The sequence below is a fragment of the Gasterosteus aculeatus genome, chromosome 2 (genome assembly GCF_964276395.1).
Source record: "Gasterosteus aculeatus chromosome 2, fGasAcu3.hap1.1, whole genome shotgun sequence".
In the NCBI taxonomy this organism is placed as follows: Eukaryota; Metazoa; Chordata; class Actinopteri; order Perciformes; family Gasterosteidae; genus Gasterosteus; species Gasterosteus aculeatus.
The window spans coordinates 17,808,853-17,832,945 of NC_135689.1; the positions used below are offsets into that span (position 1 = coordinate 17,808,853).

Genomic DNA, 24,093 nt, shown 5'->3' on the forward strand with positions numbered 1-24,093 from the left:
TAGGGCATTCATACTTATGAACTATACTGTGACATTTTCTATTATTAATTTTCTGTTTTTGTGGTAACTGTATTTTATGTGGTACAAACAGCCTAACAACATTTACGCGTTGAGCCGATGCTTGTTATAACAGTTGACACTGCGGGTGTGAATCATCTGCTTTGCAGCGATTGAGCTGATGAGTGGTTAGTGTGAGTGCGACTGATTTCCCCGTAGTGCTTCGTTGCACGCTCTCATTACACACTCTTTGGCAGCGTTAGTGGTGTTGGATCATGGGATGCTCATCATTAAAGAAATAAACCTGCATACTTACAAATTCTGAATAGCGTTTCAGAATGACTTCTCCTTCCAATTAAGGATTTTATTCCATTGCTATTTTGCAAAATACCTATACCTAATACCCCCCCCCCCCCCCCCCCCCATTTACATTTCTTGAATATGACTACTATTAAAAGTTATTGCTGGGGGAAAAATAATAAATAATACTGAATCTTTCCTGTGAGGTTTTTCCAGCACAGCTTTATTTATTTATTTATTCTTATATGACCCAGTAGCTTGTGGTGGCTATTGTTGCAAAATGGAGATTTCTTTTATCTGATATTGTCACTATTAATTACTTCCAATATCCTGTTATTGACACGCATGCTAATATCTCTTATTTCCTCTGCCTTTTCCAGGTCGTGAAGGTTGTAGGAAGCAACATCTCCCATAAACTCCGCCTCTCCCGGGTAAAGCCATCCGACGAAGGCACCTACGAGTGCCGGGTCATCGACTTCAGCGACGACGCGAGTACCCGCCACCACCGCGTCAGGGCCTACCTGCAGGTGGTGCCGGAGGGCGCCGTCGCCAACGGCAACCGCGACGACAACTTTGAGGCCCTGGACGACACCAAGGGAGGGGTGGCGTTCGTCGGCGGGGACGACGCAGAGTCTCGCGGCGGCACAAAAGAGCAAGCCCACGGCCACCACCAGAGTCACGGGCACCACCAGGAGCACGCCAGGCGGCCGGCGTCGCCGGCCCACCACGGCCACAGCCACGGCGGCGGCGGCGGTCAGCAGCAAAAGGCGGGCCGGGAGCTGAGGAAGAGGGACGCGGACAGTAACCACAGCCACAACGACTGCACCAACGAGCCGAGCTGCGCGCCGTAGACGCCCGGCTCCTTCCACCTGAGCGACAGCGTCCGCAAGGGCCGCAGAAGGCGACGCGTGGCACAGCATGAACAGCTACTATTCCCACACTGCACAAATGGAGAATCTCTCCAGGTGTCCGGTCGGAGCGCGGCGCCGTAAGCTGTGCCGGGGGAATGTAGCTGTTTCTTGCTGTGCGTGCGTCCGGGTCGGACTGCTCGCCGTCAGCAAAGCTTCGCTTTGCGACACCCGGCGGACAAAAAAATAATAATTAAAAGACTTGTCTTGCTATTTACCCCCTTTCACTCTTGTACTTTAGATACTGTACATGACACCACCCGGCTTTCAGGCTCATACTCCCACTGCCTTACTCGTTCGTTTGATACACACTCAGAAAAAAAGTATATTAGACGTTTTGTAACTAGGTCTGTGCCCGGTGCAAGAAGGTTCCTTTTCTTCTGAGGGTGCAGCGAATGACACCAAACCAGTTCGTAATCCTTCCATGGAAATACGGTCGCAGAATCTGTGTTTGCCCCGAAATTCAGCAATTTCCCTCCATCTCTATTCCCGGGGGGAGGACAACACGCTGTCTTCAGCAGACGCTCATCAAGGTCCCAGCGCAGCAGCGCTCATCAAGGGCAGATAAGGCCTCAGTTCATTTGTGTCGGAGTAAACACAGTGGCAAAATCACAGGCTGTATTTTCATCACAGCTCCTAGCTTATGAACCTGCAGTGCAAGAGCAGAGATGATATTTGCCCCCCTCCCCTCGCTCCTTTGTGCTGTTCAGGCTCTGTCCCATGTTCCCCCCAATCTGGTTTGAAAGCCATGAAAAAAAAAAATCGGTGCCACTGAAATAACCCGGCATGGCGCGTCTCTGAATTCGCTCTATGACGAGACATCTATGGGAAGAGTAGTGATTTATTCCCACATCCCAGGTTTACTTCCCACATCCCAATTCTCCGGCTCGGTGATCAATCATTTGAAAAGCCTCAATCCACTCTGTATATATGACTGTATAAAAGGAAATAAAGTGCATGTTGAGTAATTTTACTAAATTGTTTTCAACCAACCAAAAGAAAATGTGTTAGTTAGACAATTTGTTATTTGTTTGGTCCTTTAAAATTTTTTTTTCTTCTTTATTTGTACTTTGGAAGTCCTGTTGAATAGAGCTCTCTATTCAAAAATCCGTTTTCTCTTTCTTCACTGCTCTCCAGAAGTGCTGTACAGACCGATGAATGACATGTTCTCTTCTTAGCTGCTCACAAAGGGATTTCCCTCGTGTATCTTAGTACTTCACCAGTGTTCCTCAAAGCAACCGTCCTGTGAGTGTTTTTATCCGCTTGAAAGTGGGATTCTTTTGGTTCAGGTTGCGACTGTGGTTCTGAAAAGATACGAGAGGCCATCTTCTGCCAACGTTGAAACTGGATGAGGGTCTCGCTCTGTTCAGACGCTCGCTCCGAGGGGATCAAATGGAACCAGGTGAACGAGGGGTAACGTTCAGGGGAAAAAAAGCCCCGAGCAGCGATGGGCGAGAAGCGAGAGGAAGCTGTTGTGAGTGAAACACTGAAATTGTCTCTCCGTCCAGCCTGTGTCTGGAGGCCGTGCGGGGGCTTCACCGCCCCGCTGTTATCCATCACACCAACTACAGCCGGCTGTCCCTGTGGACTGAGACGATGTTACGCCGAGCGATCACTGTAAAGAAGAAAAGGGGGAACAGCGGTGTAATGTACATTTCTTCTAGAACGTTCAATCTCACACTAAGTGTATGGCTTTATCAAATGAAATAAAATTGTATAGGAATAATCAGTGGCCTTATTTGCATTGATTTCGTGAGGGGCAGAATCCACAGGCTTGGATTTCATTATACTTTTATACATTTATATCTAACGGGTTACTGAGGGTGTTCAGCTTCTGGCCTCCTGCTCGGTGTCCTCGAGCATTAAGGGGAAACCGTATTCGGCGCGTTGCTGCCGCTGAGGAGTAATGGCTCTATTGTCCGCACTGGCAGCAGGATAAATAGCGGCAGCGCGGCGTGAGATAAAGAGGCCCAGCTAAACACAACACACGTGGCGATCTGGGTTCACGGTGTGGAGGACTCGCATTCATTATGGCGGGCTTCTCCCGTCAGTGAGGTGAAGCGATAGCGGCGAGGGGGCTTCCTGTTCCCTTCGTTTAAACATCCCCAGAACCCCGGAGGGCTCCAACTGATAACGGCTACAATGACAGATCGGCCGGCACCCCCGTCACGTGGCGCTCAATTCACACAAATCCGGTGCACCCGCTTCCCTTCCGGCTGACAGATGTTCTGCCTGAGCGTGTGCGATGTGGGTGGCAGGGCAGCTCCTGATGGAGCAGAGTTCCTCCATCCTTTTCCCAGCTAGACCAGCGTTCTATTCTTAAAGTACGAGTCTGGATTTATTTGATTTAATTCTGTGGATAAACCACAAGCAGCGGCGCATTAATCCGTCTCTCAAAGCGTTCTGACTTTCCGACCCCGTTGGAGGCAACTGGTCTTATTTAAAAGTCCGGTCCCATGTGTGAATGAATAGGTTATGTGGGGTTAGAATATTACCAGCCTCATGCTTTAATATTAGGAACTCGCCCAGGTGAACTACGTACTTAAGTCTGCACCATCCTTTACTTAAACGACATTTCTATGTGACCAATATAACTTTCATTACCTGAAAAACCGTTGCAAGACAAAAATACACACAACTCCCAAAGCGCAGAAACCTTTAAATGACAAAGTAGCTCCGCCCAAAAGCGATCTCTGCATTAGTCATGTTTACCCAAAATAGGACCATCATTTACTTAATAATTATCATGCTGTATTGAAAAATACTTGAAACTAAAGATTGAGACCATAAACTCGTGTTTTTACAGCCTCTGATGCATCAGCGTTTGTCAGAGACTCGGTGTTCCGCTCGTGGCGGCTGACGCGGCGATGTCAGGTAACGATGAGGAGCAGGCGTCTGAAAAGCTCCTGACTGCAGTTTTAATTTGTAGTTTTCAACCCTCAGCTCCACTCGCTCCAGTGACATCGCTTGTAGGCATCAGACTTCACATCAAGAGTTCCCTCCGGAGCCCCAAAAGCCTTTGTACAGCTTCCATTCCATATTCAGGAGTCCTCCAAGAGCTGCCAGCCGCCTTCAAAGTAAAACCGGTGAAGCTCCCCGTTAAGGCCTTAAAAATAAAAAAAGATCCTCACTTTGGCCAGACACAGCTTTTCCTTCGTGCTAGAGACACGTTTTAGTTTATAGAAATAACATTTTAAATAGGAATGTTCCTATCTAGGTCACCAAGTTAAATTGTATAAAAGAGCCCAGAACTACTCTGAGACTCCGTTTAAATAATTCACACCATCAAGGTAGGAATAAGGTATTTCTTGACAAAATACAGAAATAAAAAGAACAGCAAGCATCACATTTGCACGCAGAATACGTCTACATATTCATGGGAAAACTCCTGCGCTGTGAGTGTTCCTGGTTTCTACCCCAGCAGGCAGCTTCATTGACATTTCCCTTTTGCAACTCGCTGCTTATCCGAGCCGTGTAGAGCATGAAGGTTATCGCGGCCCTGTCTGATGGCCGTCTCTTCGGGCACAACGGGCCGATTTTTCTTCCGGCGAACTGCCTCGTTTGAGTTTAGTGGTTCGATAGGCCGCCCGTGTAAAGGCACAAGTTCGATCCCGTCACTCGCCAGCCCGTTAGCTGGCTGCCTCGCCAACCGAGCCAAACTCCTCCCTCAGCAGCCGGAGCACGTTGTCGGAGTACTCGTCCCTCGGACGGCCCATTCCGCTCAGCCGCACAGGCCGCAGGTCCGGGTGGGGCGGGACGTAGGAGCACGGGCAGTGCAGCTCGTTCAGAGTGAACCAGAAGGCATCGGGATCCACCCGGATCAAGTGCTGGAAAACGCTGTGGGGAGGAATGCCAGACGCAGAGGACGACGATTATCTATCTGCATGGGTCAGCCCATTCCAACCAGCCAAAAACATTTATTTGTGTCCTTCCCCACACTGATATATGTGGTGAATGCATTCTAAAGGCATTGCAGGGCTTATAGACACTTAAGTATGCGGAGTTCCTTTAAAGTGCATTCAGCGTAACATTCCACAACGTGGGGTCGTGCGGGCGTGTGCCTGCACTCGCACTCTCATGTTAAAGAAACTCATCGCCATCTTAAGTCGGCCAAAAGCATAAACTGGCTAATCGCTTAGTCGATCATCAGAATATTTAGTGACGACAAAACAAGTCGTGTCGACGAACATTTCGTAACTTCTCAGACCACGTGCACACTCACTAAAGGTGGGATCCATCAGCCTCAAAGACCCACACATTATCTTTCGGTAAGAAATGCCACACCTGGTGTTTCTCTACATGGCACCTTTAACAGGTAGGCGGTGTTTGAGCTCTGAAGCTCGACCGATGGAGGTGGAGATAATATCGACTACCTTATATAATGTCCACTTCGTCTACAACGAGACGTGATAGTTTTATATGTGAAAATCAATGCAGCCAAACAAATGTATCGACCTAAAAACGATAAGGTACAACACTAGATGGAGGAACTCGGATGAGGGCTCACCTCCGGCCAGCTTCCTGCAGTCTGATTGGCTGTCTGCAGCTCAGGTAGGGCAGGCAGGCCTCACAGACAGCATCCAGGTCAGCGTCACCTAGGAAACCCAAACACAGGAGCGTCACTGCACCTCATGCTTCCTCATCGTCCTCTAGAGCCCAAAGCACGCACGGAAACAATAACAATAGATGGCATGGATGAGGCGAGGTGTGTGTGTGGGGGGGGGATCCTCGTCTAAATCTCTGGATTTCAAACATCCACTCCCCCCCTTTGAGGGGTGAACATGCGTGAGGATGACTACCCTTTCCTCTGCACCCCACCCTCTCTCGCCCTCTCTTTATCTATCCCTTTCATGGCCAGCTCCTGCTCCACGTCTCTCTCCCTCCTCCTCCTCCTCCGCCCCTACGGTTCAAACACTCGGCTGGAGCCCGCTCGCTGTGCCTTGACAATAAAGAGCGGCGGTACAGATTTCAGAGTTAAATGTGATTATTCAGCGGCCGCTTTCATCGCCTCTCTTCCTCTCATTTGTGGTGCTGCCCTCGTAGCCTTTCATCTTCGCTGGAATCAGGGGGGGCAGAAAAGTGAGAAATACCAAAGGAGGAAGTGAGATTGTGATTGTGTGGTAAATGAATCACAGGGTAGAATTGGAGCTGAGGCTGGAAAGCATTATTTGCTTCAGTCAATCTGTGTTTCTGCCCCCCCCCCGTGACTGAGGCTGTGTAATTGGCTTGCTGCAGGCGTCCCAGAGGTAAGCTGCAGCCACGATCGGTATTCACATGAGTACAGGCTGCTGCAGCCGCTGACTGGTTCTCTCCTCTGACTCCAAACCTCTCCCCCCTTTCTGATATTAAGGAGTGCCAGAGGAAAAAATAGGAAAAAAAATGAAACCCACGTTCTTCTTTTAACTTAAATACATTCCAGGCGTGTGGAACTTAAACATTTGAGGTGAGATAACGTTGCGGTGGTCATTCACTGATCCATCTGCCAAAACCACCACACGTAGTCGCCACAGTAGAAGAAAACTCAATATCCCTTAAAGACTTTCCAGCTCAACACAAGTGGAATCCTCGTGTCAGGTAAAGAGGAGCCGGTGCACGGATAGGCACAGGACGCGCTTATTAAACCCAGAGGGAAAATTGTGAAGCTATAAACCGTCTCCTACACCAAGGTTGGACACGGCTGGATGGCAGAGGCTGCTCTACCGCCGGAGCCTCGGCCGCGACACCATCCCAGCACGGCGGAAACAAAGCTTGGATAAACTGAGAAGAAAAATTATATTCTTGCATCAACCACTTCAGGCATTCTCACTGCCGTTGGGAAGTACCAGACCAAAACACAGATGCAAAGAGTCCCGCAGTGCATTCGGACACTTTTGGTTTCACAATAAGTGCAGCGTTTGAGGCTTCAGCAGTGTCAGAACATTGGAGCAACCTGCTTAATGCTTAATGGGGGTTAATGAAAATTAGACAACTAGCTCATATTCATACAAACACCCTTGAGAGAGCATCTTCTGGTAGGATATTCAAGATATACAAAATAGTGTAAACAAATTGATGAGAATTTTTTTGATGGTCGTGCAGGTTCAACGCCGCTTTGCTTGGTTGTGTATCTAGACGCCGACTGAGGATTCTGCAGCAGGCGTTCGGCTTTGCTGGTTGTGGTCTATATGTTCAAAGGCGTCATGAAAAAGGGTTGAATTCGAGCAGTGCCACGGCCCGAAGGCCTTCTGAGTTTCACCGCTGTGATTCACTGTGCGAGTGGACACGGCGTGGGACGTAAGCTGCACTTGCTTACTGACAAAGGAGGGTTAATAAAACAATAGATGGACTGAAAAATATCAAAACACAGCGAGCATGGTTTCCAAATCCAAGAGGGACAAACACCAAAAAAGAACATTTCAGAACTCGTGTCGAGGAAGGTCCATTTTTTCACAATCTAACACTGGATTGTGTTTTTAGTTCATAGTAAGACACAGCAGGAAAATTGAGATGCATAAAGTCCTGCCTGGTTTGCACTGCTGTACAAGACTGCCACCTGGTGGTAAGAGACAGCAGCACCCACAGGAAATGAGGTGGGCATATTGGGAGGATGGATGATTTCAGTAGACCCATTACAAAATAAAGCATCGGAATTAAGGCTACAATTCAAAATAATAAACTGTAATTACTATTTGGGGAAAGTAATGAATAATTGGCCAGAATTGGTCAAATTAGTCCGTGCAGAGACCAACACAACCAAGTGCAGTTTGTCAAAATAATATTAAATTATTAAATTGCCATCCGTACATCTGTGTGTCCATGAATGGGTGTAACCGACACGTTTATTTACTGCTGTAAACCAAACAGCACGTCGGTAGGCAGAGTTACTCTGAACAGACCAACAATATTCTGACACGTACTTACGTACTTATGTACTTGATGCACAAACACCAAAATAGCATTAATCCTCCTCTTCCTCAATCTTGGAAAACAAAAAACTACTGGATAATAATTCATTATAATGCTGCCGTTAGAGGGAGATTTGCATGAACCCGACTCCATGCAGAGTACTGGCTGGCTGTTTGTGGGTAACGGCTGGACTCATTGTGATCAGATGCTCAATGTATGCGACACAGCATGAACATAACGTCATTACATGATTTGTAATATTGCACGTAAAGGATGTTCCTGCTTCATGTTGCACCGTGCCGCTTGTGTGTCTTGTGTCTCACCCAGATTGAGCCTGAGGCACAGCGAGCCGAGCCCCCGCAGCACCGCCAGCTGCAGCTTGTAGGCCAGCGTGTGCGTGTAGACGGGACCGGCCTTGGCGCTGATCGGAGCCTGCCGCACCAGAGAGGAGCTCAGCTTGGGCAGAACCTCTTTGGACACCCTCCTCCTCAGGAAGTCTCCGCACGTTTCACCCAGCGTGCACAGCACCTGGCGGACAGAGTGAGTACGCAGCGGTTCCGTCAGGTTCTGTCACTTCATCGGGGAATATCTCAGATAAAAGATACAACACTTGTCCAAATGAGGACAAGCGGACAAATCCGCTGTGACAGGAGACTCAGGGGACACAAGCAAGCCTGAGGAGAAAGCTAGAGGGATTTCTTTTTAAATAGTTTGAAAAAAAACAGTTCAAGGATGAAAAATCAGTGACTTTTCTGTCAGGTTTGTTATATGTTCAAACTGCATCAACTAGCAAATCAACAGTTTTCAGGGGAAGCCGATTTTACCGCTTAGTACGACAACTGAGTGAATAGACCGAGTGACTTGTGTGACGTACCCTGAAGGCCCGGAGGACAGCTAGGGGGTCATCGGCGGTGAGTCTCTGGAGGAGGGCGGGCCAGCAGCGATGGGCCAGAGGCAGCAGCTCGTCTTCCCGCTCACTCAGAACACACACGCACAGCTCCAGCACGTCCAGCGCCTGAGGACAGACAATGCAAACTGCAAACTGCTTCAGCTGAACCCGGGCGGTGGATTTAATCTAATTTCGGATTATTTTCACTGATTATCACTGATGCAGAAGATGTATTTCCCCCTTTTTACTGTCTTGGGTCCGTGACTTCACAACATCAATAAGCATTCTAGCCACCTAAACTAAATCAATAAATAAAAAAAATTCTGTTCAGTTCTCTGTAGCAAGGCGGTCCGACGCCGAGCAAAGTGGTGAAGATGTTCTAAATATAGCGCTCACATAAACGGATATTGATTTCTTTAAGGTTCTGTCAGGTGGCTGAAAACAACACATTGCTTTGTTCCCGTCTCATTCCTCCTTTTATACCCACGGTGTCAAGTGTGTGACACAATGACTATGGATGAGTACCAAAGAACAACTTGTAATAATTCATAATGAAGTTGAAGTGGTTTTCAGCCAGCTTTAGCATGAGGTGTTATTACCAAATATCATACTTTTATAACTCATTCCTTTCTACAGTCGCTAAGCACTTATTACAATAAACGAACAATCCCCATTAGGATTATTATCCTCAAACCAACGTTCCCTTCTGCCCAGAGACGGCACCTTGAGTCGCAGCCTGAGACACGGGTCCGACAGCAGGTGAACGCAGCGCTCCATGACATCTTTGGTGGTGCTGAGGTGGGCGGGCAGCTCTACTTTCACGTCAGGACCACCGATATCATCAACATCCTCACACTGGGTGGGAGGAGGGACTTCTGGAGAGACAGTGACGGTCAGATCCACCCACTGCTTTTGGCTTTCATCATTCACACGTCATTGTTACTCATGCTACTGTACAACAGTTCCTCTACAACAATATGAATCCTACACTACAAGCAAATATCACGGTTGCGTCCCCGTACAGACACAGCGCTGTCTTACCGAGGTCTTCGCCGTCGTCCTCCTCTATTCCAACGCCCTCTGCCAGCTCCTTCTGCTTACGGAGATCCAGCAGGTAGTGGCGGATGTCGAGGACGTCCTCGGGAGAGGAGGTGTGTTTGGATCCGGCAGATTCACGGGTCTTTGCACGACTAGAGGGGAACCACCTCGCTAAGAGGAAGAAGAGCAGCAAGAGCAGGCTGGGTCAGCAACGCAAAGCGCCTGCATGCGATATCCATTTCCCTTTTTAATAGTAATGTTTCCACTATCATTGAGTGGAATTCTCAAATACAGTGAGGCCCAGTACGGTGCGGGCCATGAGAATTCATCCTTTTAGCCCACACCACATGGTGGTAAAGAGAGAAGGTCACTGTTGAGGGCTCACCGAGGGCCTTCATGAGCGCGTGCAGCACCGAGCAGAAGAGCGCGGCCGTGTGCGCGTAGCTGAGATCCAGAGCCGTCAGCACATCCTGAACGACGTCCCCGACCAGAGGCAGCAGGCTGCAGTCCGAGTGCGTCAGCATCACTGTCAACACCCGCGGAGCCTGGCCAACGACACGTGAACATGAGGAACCACATGCTTGGTGCCGCTCGCAGTGTCCACCTGGGCCAAAAGCCTCCAAACATCGATGTCATTAATGACTGTAGACTCGACCTGACAAAACTCAACACCAACTTTAACCCCAATGACTGAAAATATTAAAGATATGTGTCCTGAAACAGAGGAAGAGGGGCTCTGACAACAGATGATTAGTAGATTCAGATATAAAACAAAAAAAGGAAAAACATTCAGATTAGATATTACGAATGATTGATGTGTCATGTGAATAATATCAGGTACCAAACCTGAAATTTGTTGCCGTTTATTTGAAACCAATGAATCAAACGGAGCATTTATGATTATTCTTAAGTTACTATGCTGTTACTGTGTGACAAATGAAATGTAGTAAAGGCTGCGTAATTACATAATTAGTACTCAAGACCCAATAGTTTAGGAATTCAACTAGAATCTTGAAACTGGGAAGATTTAATTGTATGAACCGAGCAGAAATGACAATAAAGTCATATAAAAATCAGATGGCCGAAGTATTCTGATGTGGATTAGATGTTATCCTAAATCCTAAATACTGTTACCGTTTTGTAAATTGGACTTAACTAGATGTCTCCTTCTCCAACCTATGGCAGCTTATTTTCCTTATTTTATTACATTCTTACTTAAAATGGGCCAGTTGGGTCAACAACACGAGCAAATAGATGGATCATCAATAATTGTTAGTTGCTGCCATACTTATTTTCATGCAACTATATCCACTCATGTAACATCACAATGTATTTGGACTAAACTATAAAATCCACTAGATTTTTGTGCATTTTCTTTTTTTTCGTTAAATGACCTTACGAGGTCTGTCTCTCCTCCTAACGAGGAAGCAAGCTGTGGTTACGTTACCTGTGGGTGCTGGCCGAGCCTCTGCAGGTTGAGCGATACGTCGTTGAGCAGGTAGTCGGAGTTGTCGTTGATCAGCTCCTTCAGGGAGTCGTAGCCACAGGCCTCACTGACGTGCCGCATGCAGCCCAGCGCTGCCTGGCTGACCAGCAGCGTCTCCTCCCCGGCTTTCTCCAGCACGGGATACAGTGATGTCATCAAAAGGGGCCGAAAGTCGGGTCCCAGTGCCTGAGCAAAGTGGGCGACGCCCTCGAGTTGGATGCACAGCTGCCAGATGTTGCTGTTGAGCTGGTGAATTGTGGAGGTTGACGACGAGGAAGGTGGAGCGCCGGATGAAGAAGGAATCACTTGGAGAGAGTTCGCCTTGGTGTTTGTGGCGACATTATTGTTGGATATGGAGAGGAGTCCCAAAGGGCTGAGTAGCTACAGAAAGACAAATGTCACCATCATGCCTCAAATAGTTTTCCTGAGCTATTGACAAAAGGTCCATAGAAGAGATAATGATGAATCTTTGCTGATTAAAGTCCACCGAAACACAGATTCAATGGTAAAGTGCCTCAAGACACCACACACTGACAGGAGCACGTGTTTTATGGTGAAGGAAATGCACTCAAAATGTTATTTAAGTTTCAATGGAAAACCCAATGCATTATGGGAATAAACAAGGAAAGTCTACAGAAATAAAAACAGCAGGAGAACTGTTACGACATAGAGGCACGAGGTGTTCTGGGTCATCTGATAGTGAGAACGCTTGTTCGTCGATGTTTATAACCTTGTGGTGCCAAAGATGATTGTCCACATCCGAGGTCGACTCCCGGCACTTTATGCCCCCCCCCCGTGCCCCCCCGTTTTAGCATGTTTATCTTCCACTTTAGACAACTTTATGATCCTGCTCCGAAGATGAAAACCTCTGAGTCGGCTTGGCGTGATGGTGGCACATGGAGTAGAGAGGGTGCATCCAACCTAACCTAACCGCCGGCAACCTCTAGGTTGGCAGTTCGATTCCCGGCTGCTCCATGTCCCATGTCAAAGTGTCCCTGAGCAAGACACCTGACCCCTAATTGCTCCCTGGGCAAAACTGCAAAAAGCCATGGGTTAAAAAAATGTAATGTGAGTCGCTTTGGATAAAAGCGTCTGCTAAATGACCTGTAATGTAAATGTAATATGTGTGTCAACTTTAACTTTCTAGTTGTTAACTTTCATTTTACAACAAAACTGTATTCCAAGTACATTGTACTACTATATTGTTTGGCTTTCCTGTACACAATGATTGTAACTAGCATCAGCCATCTGTAACCTGCTCACTGCGTTCATGTATCCACTATAATGCTTATTTAATGTAACCAGCAGGACTTGAGGGAGGAGTCTCCCTCTGCAGTGGACAAACCTTCCCTCTGACAAGTGTTTATTTCTGTGCTTAGATTCCTTTTCCTTGGGTGGGGGGGCCTCTGGGCAAACATTTCAGCTGACAAAGAGAAACTGAACGTTTATCTGTATGAGAACATAACGCTAACAATGTTTTCAGGCCCTGTTGGCCTCGAAAGCTTCGAGCTGTCCCTTGAATCCGTGAGCTAGAGGACCTTTGGCTCTGCACTCACGCTTTCCTTTAGCTGTTGTTTGATGCACCAGCGGGAGGAGGGACGGGTGAAAGGGAAGGTTTGCAGATTAGCTTTTATAATCCACAAATTCATTCACTGGTGAGGCTAGCTGGTCCCTCAAAGTTATATTTTACTCGATTACTTTTTGCAACCAGTTACAGAAGCTAAAATTGTCACTCGTCACTTATTATATACATCATCACGTCAGTTATGATCATTTCATTTGCATAACAACTAACTAACCCTTTCCTGATTTATGCCTCATTCACCTCAGAAGCAACAAAGCAACCAGCCATCTTCAATGGAAGCTGGTGATACGAAACAACAAAGTGACTCCCAACGCCAGCTTAATCGTCCCTATAAAAATATTCAACAACAACTAGGGCCGCGTGGGCAACTGTGGGCCTCCTCACCTGCTGGTCCTGTCGGTCTCTCTCCGTCTCCTCGCTGACGGTTATCAAGTGCCAGTTGTGCAGACTGGTGTATTCCTCCATGACAGACACCACCGCCACTTTAAGGTCCTCCCGGCTGGCAGAGTGTCCCCGAACTGGACTCCCAAGACCGTGACCCGCTGTTGCCACGGCGATGCCCGCTGCTCCCCGGACAATCTCATTGAGCGCCATGGCCGCCTGCCTCCTGTATGCGGAGGACTGTTGGTACAGATCCAGGAAGTGATCCGTCAGCAGGTAAATGTTGCCGTAGTAGCCTGAATATTGACAGGAAAAGCTACTTGTTATATTTGTGATATTTGAAGGAGAGCTGTTTGCATAATAAATGTAAACCAAGTGGCTGCATTGCAGATTCAAAACTTCTTGAATTTTCCCTCGGGGATCAATAAAGTACTTCTATTCTAAAACATTGAAATATGATGCATTATTATTCATTAAACTTCAGCATCTTATTAGAATAAAATGCTCCACCTTGACAGAAATGACGTCTCTTTCACTTCAAACATTACAATGCAGGCACTTGGCACTCTTAACAGTTACTATTAATGGTTAGTTTGAATTATTAATAGTTTAAAGTAATCACTGCCAGTCGCAACTATACCAGCTTGACAAAGGGTGAATGGTAAAGCCAGACTATGTTTCCCTGGCACCCAAAACCACTAAATATGTCCCTGAAAGAACACACGGTGGGATTAGTCACAGTCAGAAAAAGTGATTAAATACGAGAAGGGATTCACAAATGGAAAATTACTGGTGGAAATAACCACCAAAGCTTCAAAGTACTCATCTAATTAGAAGAGGTATTTTGCTAGCAGTGCAGTTTCAAGTTAGTATTTAAAAATATAAACAGAGGTTCTGCACAGAACAGAAAGTGCTTTGTGCCATTTTAAACATGAAGCATATACAAATTGCACTAAAATTAAACGACTTCCAACTTCAACTTTCTCCAGTCCAATAGTCGTTTTTTATGCTGGTTAACTTATTTCTGAAAAAACTAACAAGAACTTCTCTGAAAACACACAATTTTAAAGTCATGCTTTTGTGTGGATATTTCTTAAAATCTCCAGACCTGTTGATTAAACCGAGTAATGGATCGACAAATATGGATTAAGAATTTCTCAGCACTAGCAGCAATACACCTGGGTGGAGCGGATTGGGATTAGCGGTTACTGACATACGGGGAGAACAGACAGACAGGCTCCTTGCTTGTTAGATTATGGGTCAGTATCAGTGAGCTGAGCATTAGTCTGTTCAGTTCTTCATAACCCTTTTCCATTAAATAGCGTTATATTTGCTGAGGGATAAGGAATGTGCTGAACATCATCTACCTCAGGTCCATGGGGAAACGCACTCGTACCTAATGTTCGACAGATCTCCATAAGCGCAGAGAAGATCTTCTCATCTGTGAAGTAGAGAAAATGCTTCCTCTGTATGTGAGCAGCATAAGAATCCTGAGATCCTGGGCTCGTCTCTATGGCAACAGCGTAACTTCTTTCCTCCACAATGTGGACATCCATCACATCCAGCTCAAGCACCTGCAAAGGCATACAAGGAGGCCAGAGGGGTAATAATGCAAGTACCAAACCAAAAGAAATGTATGACATGAGTCTAGTCCTCTTTGACATTTGCTGCCTTTAAATAAAACTGCACTGCAACTTGTATTCCTGTTTGTTGTTTTAATGTCTGTTATTACGTTATTCTTTTCACGTTTGCCTGATGTTCTCATGGTTTCATGTGAATCACTTTGAATGGCCTGATGTAGAAAGGTGCTAAACAAATGATGTGCCTCACCTTGTATGCGACACATACCATGTATAAAATATACCTTTGTAATAGTATTGTAAATGTATTTGCAATACTAAACCGGCGGCATACAGAAGAAAGTTTTGAAACGAAGCAGCAGCACGGGGACCATTTCTTTTTGCATGCACACATGTTGCAGTAGACAACCCAAATACAGTCACGCACCCGAGCTTATGTCCCTTTAAACGACAATAATGAAGCAACGCTTAATCAGCTGACAGATTACCTGCATCAGGGCTTTGGAAATCCTCTCGAGGTGCGCAGCAGAGTTCAGCACCACGGAGACGGTCGGTCCCAGGACTTTCAAATAACCCAGGAACACGTTGAGGACAAAGAGCTTCTTCTGGTCATCGGATGTCCTCATCAGTCTGGGCAGAGAGGTGGCCAAGGAGTGGAGATTCTCTGAAAGCACGTCTGTGAAGGTCTGAGCACTGCTGCCGGCGACGCCGCTCTGATTCCTCTGTGACACCTCGCAGAGGACACCTTCGCATCTGGAGGACAAGGACGGGACAGGAGAGGACTTTCATTGACCATCTTGTTTAAGTAGTTTGGTTACTTAGCGTTGTCAAATCAAACCTTTTCCTGACTCTGGGCTCCTCGTCGTTGACTGCTCCCACCAGTGCTTCCAGTAGCGGCCCCACACACTCTCCCAGTGACTGGCTACACCTGGCCAGCAAGTGGTTATCCAGCTCCACCATCTCTAGTCGGACCCTCCAGTGCAGGTGGGACGAGGTGCAGGAGATGATCTTCCTCAGGAGCACGGACAGTTTCCCTGCCGTGCTCTTCACCCAGGCCGGCGTCCGGAGGACCATCAGCTGAGCGATTCGCCCCAAGTCTGCTGAGGGAGTTTCGCTGGGCTCGCCGGCCCGAATCTGGGCATCTTCCATGACGAGCCCCACAGTCCTAGACATGACCTGAATGACAACAAAAGTGATACAATCTACAGTTCACTTTGCGCTCTTTTATACGTGTTTAGTTAACCATCAATTAGTCAGCAAATCCAAAGAAATGACTTCCCATTTAACAATATATTTGTTTTTGTCATTTTCTGTGTCCTAGCAGTAATTTGATGACATGACAGTTTTCATTATGTTAAGGTCGAGTGAGGCAAAAAAATCTAACTTTATAACATGAATACTGTATTTTGGCCCTTAGATGATATTATATGTCAGCATTGAAATGCCTCTGGAACCACATATAGACTATCTAGAGACACTCTCTTTTCAGTAACGGATTATATAATATAGTGAATATTTATAATATAAAGTTTGAAGGTCAACTAAATATTAACGGAGAGTTCATCTAAAACCTAAAGCAATCAATAAATAGTTTTAGATTCATTTTGGAAGGAAGGAATTGAAAGTAAATTGTTTTGCAGTAAAAATACCTTGCAGAGGTACCTGACCGAGGTCAACAGTGACACAATTAACCTGCATCGTCACAAGAGGGATTATGGATCAACACAGAGGTGCGTTACCTTGATGGCCCTGATTGTGACTGCGTGTCCTTGTCTCAGATCTCCGGTAATGATCCTGGCCACGGCCACAGTGATCCCAGGTAAGAATGAAGCCAAGGTTCTGCCCATCGCGCATCTCTCCTCCGTGGATGGGACCACATGCTCCTGAGTGCAGTCACACTGCAGAGTCAACGACTGGAGGCACTTCAACGCCGCTGCCTGCACGTCTCGGCATTTCTCCTTCTCCGCTAAGGCCAGCAGCAACGATATGGCAGCGCCGAGTCCCGGCAGCATGACCGGTTCGAAGAGTTTGAAGACTATATCACCGTAAGCGGCGTGAAGCAGCGCGTCCAGGCACCTCAGCACTGACGACTTAAGCTCTTCCGACGTGTCTGCGGGTTTCCCGGGATCCGTTGGCGAGCACAGGCAGAGGCAAAGCTCCGAGAGGAGCTCGCGGAGGGTCTCCCAGCTCTGGACACAAGTGTTCTCGAGGACGTGGCTCACGGCCTCCGCCACGGACTGCACCAGCTTTTCGTCCTTGGGCCCGGGGACTTTGAGGACAAAGCGAAGAGGGAAGAGGACGTACTCCTGCAGCTGCTGCAAGGTGGCATCGTTGACTTCTTTTAGCTGGCCGCTCAGTGTCTCCACGTTGGTCACAGTGGGCGCTCGGGTGAGGAGGACGCAGGCCGGGCGCAGGTAGGCAAAGGCGATCTTGGGATCATTGATCTGAGCCATGACCGGAGGCATGACAGCAGGGGCCTCTTTGTTGAGGAGATGCTGAAGAAGGACTGGGAGGTGAGAGAATTGAGTATCAGGAGGAATTTTCTGGTCAATGGTATCATATTTTGTTAATGCCATCACTGAAAATAAACTGCTTCTTGGCAGGTATACTAAAAACTTTATTGTGTAGGAAAATAAACTGATTTATATCAAACTCTCTCTGCGGTCATCGTAGTAACCACTAGCATTACCTCAACCCTGATGCTTCTACATGCTAAAGAAGTCCATGATACTGTATAGTCAGCATTGATGGTGTTACATGTTGCCTGAGACTTACGTACATTCTGGAGCTCACGTTAAGTCTGTATTGAGCTAACTGTATGTACAATGCTAAGTGCCCACCGTGACAACGTTGAAACTTTATTTAAAATAAGATCTACACACATAGGACATTACGTCGAGGCAGAAGCAGCAGAACATCTACCGTTGAAGTTACACCTTCGATGTAAACGATAAGTTAGTCTAAGTTAAGTTAGTTATCTGACAACATTGACCATGCGGCTAAAGCTGCTAGCCTACCTTCACATTGGGAGTATTAGGTGGACCAGCTGCGCGAGGCAATAATCCATAGAAGAGGTTTCATTTGAAATGGAAAAACATAACATCAGACACACATGAAGCTGCTGAACGCCATCGAGGCGTGACGTCATGATTCTGCGTCCAAGGCACATGTGCGACGGAAAGCAAAGAAAGACTTCCGGGTACGGAGATTTATCTTCAAAATAAAGCATCGGGTTTTACAGTGAGAAAGAAAAACCTTTCCCTGTACTAATGTGTGAATCTTGCAATGTTAATGAATGGTTGCTAATTGAAGACAATATTTGAAGTTAATGGTTTTATACTTACATTTCGGAACAGAAATTTCAAATGTTTCATTATAGAGAATGGGGATGTATTTGTTCAAACAGGCCATCGCATGACATAGTCTAATAAAAAGGAATTATCTGGAATTAGGCTCTAGCTCAACACTTGAAAGGTGCATTTGTACCTTTAGTGGTGGTTAGAACAACAGACACATGTAAATAAAGGTCCATATCTACGGTCAGAGGGTCGGGACCATCGTATGTCGGAACACATCTGTTTTATTTTGACAGAGGAGATAATTCACTCTGCGGATCCACCAGTCATTCTCTACTGTTAGCTTGATACCACACCGGTTACGGTGGTTTTCGGCTGGCTGAATTTAGAATTAGAATTACTACATTTCGTAACATAACACATGTTTTCATGGCTGTCACTTTTTCCGTTGGTGCAGTGGACAGCAGACCGCCGGGCTAATTACAAAGGTAATGCTAGTTATTGCTATCAATTGTTAAAGTTAGCCTAAATACGGCTAACATCGAGCTAAAACTAGCTCTAAAAGGAAGCTTGGTTCTCTATGCAAAAGCTGTGTTACATATTACTCACTCCATGAAGCCCCTTTAGGTCGAGGGGCGTCATGGCTGAAGCTTCCATAACAGACCTTCAGTGTAGAAAGTAACGTTTCTTGTACCACACAAGTTACTTTGTAGCGTTCATTCAGTGGAAACATGACGTTATTTACGTGACCTAACGTTAAATCCTTGATCACAGTCACCTGCTCTGCTGCCGTGTAACTGATTAAAAACGATCCCGGGAAAGGATCTTGTGTGATAATACGTACCCAGGTGTCTCGGAGGCTTGATGCTGTCCATTCCTGTCCTCCCCTGTGCCCAGTATCATCATGGATGAAGAAACCCTTGAGGCAGCCATCAGCTCCTATGGCGCCCAGCTGCAGCAGGTGGAGGCAGCCCTGTCAGCTGGCCTGGACCCTTCCCATCAGTCAGACCTGCTCAAGCTGAAAGACGACCTCCGTCAGCTCATAGAGCTCACCGAGTCCAGCCTGGTGTCTGTCAAGAAGAGTCAGCTCCTGGCCAGCCTCGAGGAGGGTCATGGACTGCAGGCAAACACCTCCGAGGCGGCACGCGCTGACACAAACGGTGCAAACGGTGGTTTGGACGGCGAGATGGCAGCTTTCTACTCCAAACTCGGGGAGTCATCAGGTAGTAGCTCTGATCCGAGAGACAGGGACAATGGGGACGACGGGGAGGAATATGACGAGGAGGAGGAGGAAGAAGATGCCCTCAGTGGTACGAAAGTGAGAGCGCCCTACCGGACAACATGGGGGACATTAGAGTATCACAATGCCATGGTGGTGGGGGCAGAACCGTCGGATGGAGAAGAGGCAAAAGTAAGAGTGCTCTACGTCTGCCCCACCCAGAAGTCTATGAAACCCTGTCCATACCACCTAGAGGATAAATGCCGCTTCCTGGAGAATTGCAGGTAGACTACCACTGTTTTGTTGCTCATGCTGTATGTTAACTGGCCCATTTCTGCCTTCTTTGTGTTTGTGAATATCATCCAGCACGTGTCGCCCGTCATCCACTTAATAGTGACCTCGCAAAACAAAGCAAAAAACAAACGAGTCGTGGGAGATGTTGTTTTCTTTGAACTTTTTAATTGAGTCCTTTAATTCTCACCATATTAATCAGCACTGGTCCATTACTGTATGAAGGATTTCTTTTTTTCCACAAAGAGAAACTTTGTTTTTGTGTGTAACTTGAACATGCCATGATTGTTAAATCCCTCAATCACCTACTACATATTATACTCATATCGCAGTTGTGTTTCCCTTTTTTCATGCATTTACTTTAAAGGTTTTCTCATGGCGAGGTGGTGTATGTGTCGGAGCTCAGAGAGTTCCTAGAGTTTGACCTCAGTAACCTTGAGGAGGGCTCCTGCTGCTTGGCTCGACATGAGGACGGCATCTGGTACCCCGCCAGAATCACAGGTATTCCGCTGAGAGGGCAACTTCGGTTGCACTTGAATTGTGTTTCCTTGTTGAAAATCTTCATCAAGCATCTGAATACAATTGTACAATCATCACAAAACAACCAGAAACGGTCGTCCTGTTGTTGGCACGTTTTGCTGATTACATGTTTTTTTCCCTGCATGTAGATATTGACAGTGGTTTCTACACTGTGAAATTTGACTCGGTGCTGCTGAAAGATGTTGTGGTCGAGGCCGACTGCATCATCCCGCCTCTGAGGGAAGACGACCCCCTCTCGTCTGATTCTGACCTGGACGACACTGAAGACGGGCATTTGGCTTTTGCGAAAGGTGTTTATGGGTTGTGTGTCGCCATGCTTCTGCTAATCAAACCATTAGCTCGTCTTCGAAATCGTGCAAAATATCAACCGTGACGTTTGTGTATTTTCGTAGAACTGTGGAGGTGAGTTATAACCCTCACACAGTTGTGTCCTAGTATTCTATCCTACTTCCCTATATACAGTAGATATTTTAACATTCAAATTTGTCTGAAAGTTGTTTGACAAAGTGACTCACCGTTTCTACTTTAATTTTAACCTGCTACCCAACAGTTATGGACACCGCTGTGGAATCCACAGAAACGGTAAACAGTGCAAATTTTGGTGGCTGGGAGGCACATACCAGAGGCATCGGATCAAAGCTTATGCTCAAAATGGGATATGAATATGGGAAAGGTAAGTGCAAGTGCACAACATTAACCACATTTAACAAAAGGCACATTTTCACCACAAAAACAGAATAACTTTTGCAACGGTATTTATATTGCACTAACCAAATTTGAAGTTGATCAGATTAAATCTGTTTGAGAAGTCTTTAAAGTTAAGCAAATGTAAAAAAGAGAAAATTACAGTTTTACATTTTATAAATGTAGGTCAATAGATGAATTTGCACTAATAGTGATTTTTTGCATTTCAACAGGGTAGTTATGCCAATGTGTCCCACCCTTATAAAACAGTTTTTATTCTCTTTATCACATGCAAGCAAAGCTTCATAGCCAACGCAGCGCACAGTCCGTGGTGTTGTCATAGCAGGACGATGCCGGTTTGAACTCACCCGAGGCCGACTGGGACACATTTACAATGTTCTCCATTGGGTTGTCTCCTACCCCAAACGCATTTATGCCCCATTTCCAAAAGCTTTCCTCCTCTGCACTTGACCGAAGCATTTAGACTCAAAACATGAGTTGCTCCTTGGGCAGGAGATGTTATAGTGCACATGTTGATGGGCATACATGTATAATACAGTAATAATAGTTAATAGTAATAAGGCACTTGTTGACAAGACACCAAGAGTCGTTCTGCATGAACCTTCCTGTTTCCTCAGGCTTGGGGAAGATGCAGGAGGGTCGAGTGGAGCCGGTCATGGCGGTGGTCCTTCCCAAACGCAGGTCTCTGGACCAGTGTGCCGAGCTCACCCACAGACGCACCCAGAGCAAGGTCTCCGAAGACGGCACCCCAAAGGGCCGCCGAAAGAGACGCAGGAAGCCTCGGGTGGCCACCGGAGGGCGCCGTACCGTATTTGACTTTCTCAACCAGAAGCTCGAAGGCAAGAGCACTGCTCCTGTCAAGGAGGGGGCCGCCGCGGCGGCGGCGACGACGGCCACAGCGGCGGCAACAGGGGTGGAAGCTTACAGGGGGGGGAAAAGCACCAAGAGGACTCTGAACGTGAAGGTGTTCCAGGCCGCGGAGAGGGTGTCCCAGACCGAGAGGGAGATCCAGAAACTGACCGACACACTCAGCAGACAGACGGGCCGGTCAGTCCACACTCGTCACTTATTATATACATCATGACGTCAGTTATGATCATTTCATTCGCATAACAACCTCCTCCATGGAGAGTGCAGACACATAAGCCATTGCCTGCACACAAAACCAGACTGTAAATGAGGAGCCTGGTGGTGAGACGCTTGTTTTCCGCCTGCTTATTATGCACAGTGCATCTGAAACCAGCTCGTCTCCCCTCTCCCCCCGCGTCCCCGCGCTCTAACCTTCCTGTGATTTGTGTGTGCAAAGGGACTCCTCCAGAGTGAAGCAGCTGGAGGAGAAGCTGTCGGCGGCTCGGCGGCTGCTGGCCCAGCAGAAAGCCCACGAGCTGTCCATCCAGAGCGAGCACAGGAAGGCCGACACGCACAAGAAGATGACGGAGTTTTAAGATCGCTCGTCTCATAAGACTCTGACGATGAGGAGAAGCGCTGCCAGCCTGAAATGAACTTTTGGCCCCCGAACCGTTGTCTTGTTTTTGCCATATATTTTTAAGCATCATCTCTCGCCTCAACTTGGCTGTTATGCCCATTGTTTGCTGAACCTCCTTTCTGCTTGTCATTATAAAGAATTCGAGGACTGTGCAGTTTTATTTTGTGCGTACAGCTGTTGGGTTTCTTATATATATTTTATTTGTGATGAGCATTTTGTGTTTTTCTTCATCACGACTAAAAACCTTGTGTTTGGAGAAGCTCATGTGCATTCATTCATTTCATTCTTTTCTCACTATACCATCAAATGTTTTATGTGTTCTTCGGTTTTACTTTTCAGAAGGAAATTTGAATAATTCTAGCTTGAGGCTGCTCCTCTCTACCTTTTTCTTGCATTTCAAACTGACTTTTAAAAACCTCAGGACTTTTAAAAGTCCTCCCAATCTCAGGTGTTGGGAGACCTTTGCTCAGTTTTGAAGTGAAGCTCACGCCTCTTACCGGCTGATACGCAGCATCTTTGAAGCAACGACCATAACCCTTTTTATAAAATAATGAATTTGGAGAGCACCTTGTCTGACGCACATTGTGTGTAGGCGGTATGTGGGTTGAGTGGGGACTGCATCCAACTTTAGGTTGAGGTGTTAGATTAGGTCATTCTTATGAACAATTTCTTTTTTTTTTATGCGATGCAGCATAAAACGGAAAAATACTGTATTTGTTCAATTTTTTTTTTTATAAAAAGGCCTTTCTGAAGAATCAGTAAGGTGGACATTTAAAGTTCAGTGTGACCCTGAGTACATAAAATGAAGTTGGACAACTGGTGACCATCAGCATTATTCCCTGAGGGGAAAGCGATAGTGAATACCTCATGTTGAAGCCATCAGCTGGGAGATACGGAGCACTCTGTAAACCCCTCTGAAGTCTCGGTGTCCCGAGGGAAGACCCCGCTCGCGCCGCAATCTGTTAAGTGGCAGCACTTTCAGATTGCCGGTGTCTGGAAGGATCACACCGGAATGGCTGATCGTTGGCGGGTGGCAAACAGGCAGCGCGTGAGCTGATTTAATGGGATCCCTCGAGGGCCTGTGCTTCACACTTTACCCCGTCTCCGGGTCCCCAGCGGTGTCACAGCACAAGCAACAGCAGAGTCACTGCGCTCGTGTCCCAAGTTTCTACATCCTTGGTTGGTCTGTATGCAATGCACACACCCGCCGGCGTCGGCCTGGTGTGTGCATTCAGGTTTGGCCTTTTAGGGGAGTTTTCTCTGCTAATCGGCACTCATGAGGGCCTGGATTATGTGATTAACGGGATGTGATGATAAAATGGATTGGAAGGCCACCGTGACAGATGTTTTACTCAGGAATTCACTTTGGGCTGTGAGGGTTGCCAGGCTACGGGGGATGAACAATGGCCGACGAACGAGTAGAGCAGGTTGTCCTACCTGCTTCCCTGCGGTTCCAATTGAGATCACATTCTCTAATATCTAACAAAGTTGCACATCTTTGAACTAT

The 24,093-nt window shown here is 46.8% G+C and overlaps 3 protein-coding genes across 5 annotated transcripts in view; 2 read left to right on the forward strand and 1 right to left on the reverse strand.

The window, feature by feature from the left end:
• Positions 1-2,934, forward strand: part of vstm2la (V-set and transmembrane domain containing 2 like a) — a 28,263-nt gene extending 25,329 nt beyond the window's left edge. The window contains exon 4 of the mRNA XM_040192792.2: positions 678-2,934. Coding sequence (XP_040048726.2) covers positions 678-1,148 — 471 coding nt within the window. The 3' untranslated portion in view covers positions 1,149-2,934. The remainder of the gene's footprint in view (positions 1-677) is intronic.
• Positions 2,935-3,689: 755 nt separating this feature from the next.
• Positions 3,690-18,230, reverse strand: tti1 (TELO2 interacting protein 1). Of its 2 annotated transcripts, none has more exons than XM_040192786.2 (14): positions 18,067-18,230; positions 16,789-17,555; positions 15,888-16,225; positions 15,538-15,802; positions 14,866-15,043; positions 13,473-13,765; positions 11,465-11,884; positions 10,403-10,562; positions 10,021-10,188; positions 9,703-9,854; positions 8,965-9,105; positions 8,414-8,618; positions 5,713-5,800; positions 3,690-5,042 (listed from the first exon to the last, which is right to left on the reverse strand). In XM_040192786.2, exons 2-14 carry the CDS (start codon positions 17,512-17,514, stop codon positions 4,835-4,837), a joined length of 3,342 nt encoding a protein of 1,113 aa, XP_040048720.2. In that variant the 5' UTR covers positions 17,515-17,555; positions 18,067-18,230; the 3' UTR covers positions 3,690-4,834. The 2 variants fall into 2 exon arrangements, with proteins under 2 accessions (XP_040048720.2, XP_040048721.2); XM_040192787.2 differs by having other exon boundaries at positions 9,703-9,851; positions 18,067-18,212.
• A 66-nt stretch (positions 18,231-18,296) lies between these two features.
• zgpat (zinc finger, CCCH-type with G patch domain) lies at positions 18,297-22,845 on the forward strand. Of its 2 annotated transcripts, none has more exons than XM_040192789.2 (7): positions 18,297-18,833; positions 19,243-19,848; positions 20,223-20,356; positions 20,524-20,685; positions 20,946-21,068; positions 21,718-22,147; positions 22,407-22,845. In XM_040192789.2, exons 2-7 carry the CDS (start codon positions 19,250-19,252, stop codon positions 22,543-22,545), a joined length of 1,587 nt encoding a protein of 528 aa, XP_040048723.1. In that variant the 5' UTR covers positions 18,297-18,833; positions 19,243-19,249; the 3' UTR covers positions 22,546-22,845. The 2 variants fall into 2 exon arrangements, with proteins under 2 accessions (XP_040048723.1, XP_077941742.1); XM_078085616.1 differs by having other exon boundaries at positions 18,677-18,833; positions 19,168-19,848.
• The last annotated feature ends 1,248 nt before the right edge of the window (positions 22,846-24,093 follow it).

Coding starts and splice junctions, on each gene's coding strand:
- zgpat (XM_040192789.2), top strand. CDS start 19,250: ATGGATGAAGAAACCCTTGAGGCAGCCATCAGCTCCTATGGCGCCCAG. Junction 19,849..20,222: donor CGCTTCCTGGAGAATTGCAG/GTAGACTACCAC, acceptor TTTACTTTAAAG/GTTTTCTCATGGCGAGGTGG. Junction 22,148..22,406: donor CTCAGCAGACAGACGGGCCG/GTCAGTCCACAC, acceptor GTGTGTGCAAAG/GGACTCCTCCAGAGTGAAGC.
- tti1 (XM_040192786.2), bottom strand. CDS start 17,514: ATGCCTCCGGTCATGGCTCAGATCAATGATCCCAAGATCGCCTTTGCC. Junction 15,803..15,887: donor GAGCCCAGAGTCAGGAAAAG/GTTTGATTTGAC, acceptor CTTGTCCTCCAG/ATGCGAAGGTGTCCTCTGCG. Junction 9,106..9,702: donor GTCTCAGGCTGCGACTCAAG/GTGCCGTCTCTG, acceptor GTCTGTCCTCAG/GCGCTGGACGTGCTGGAGCT.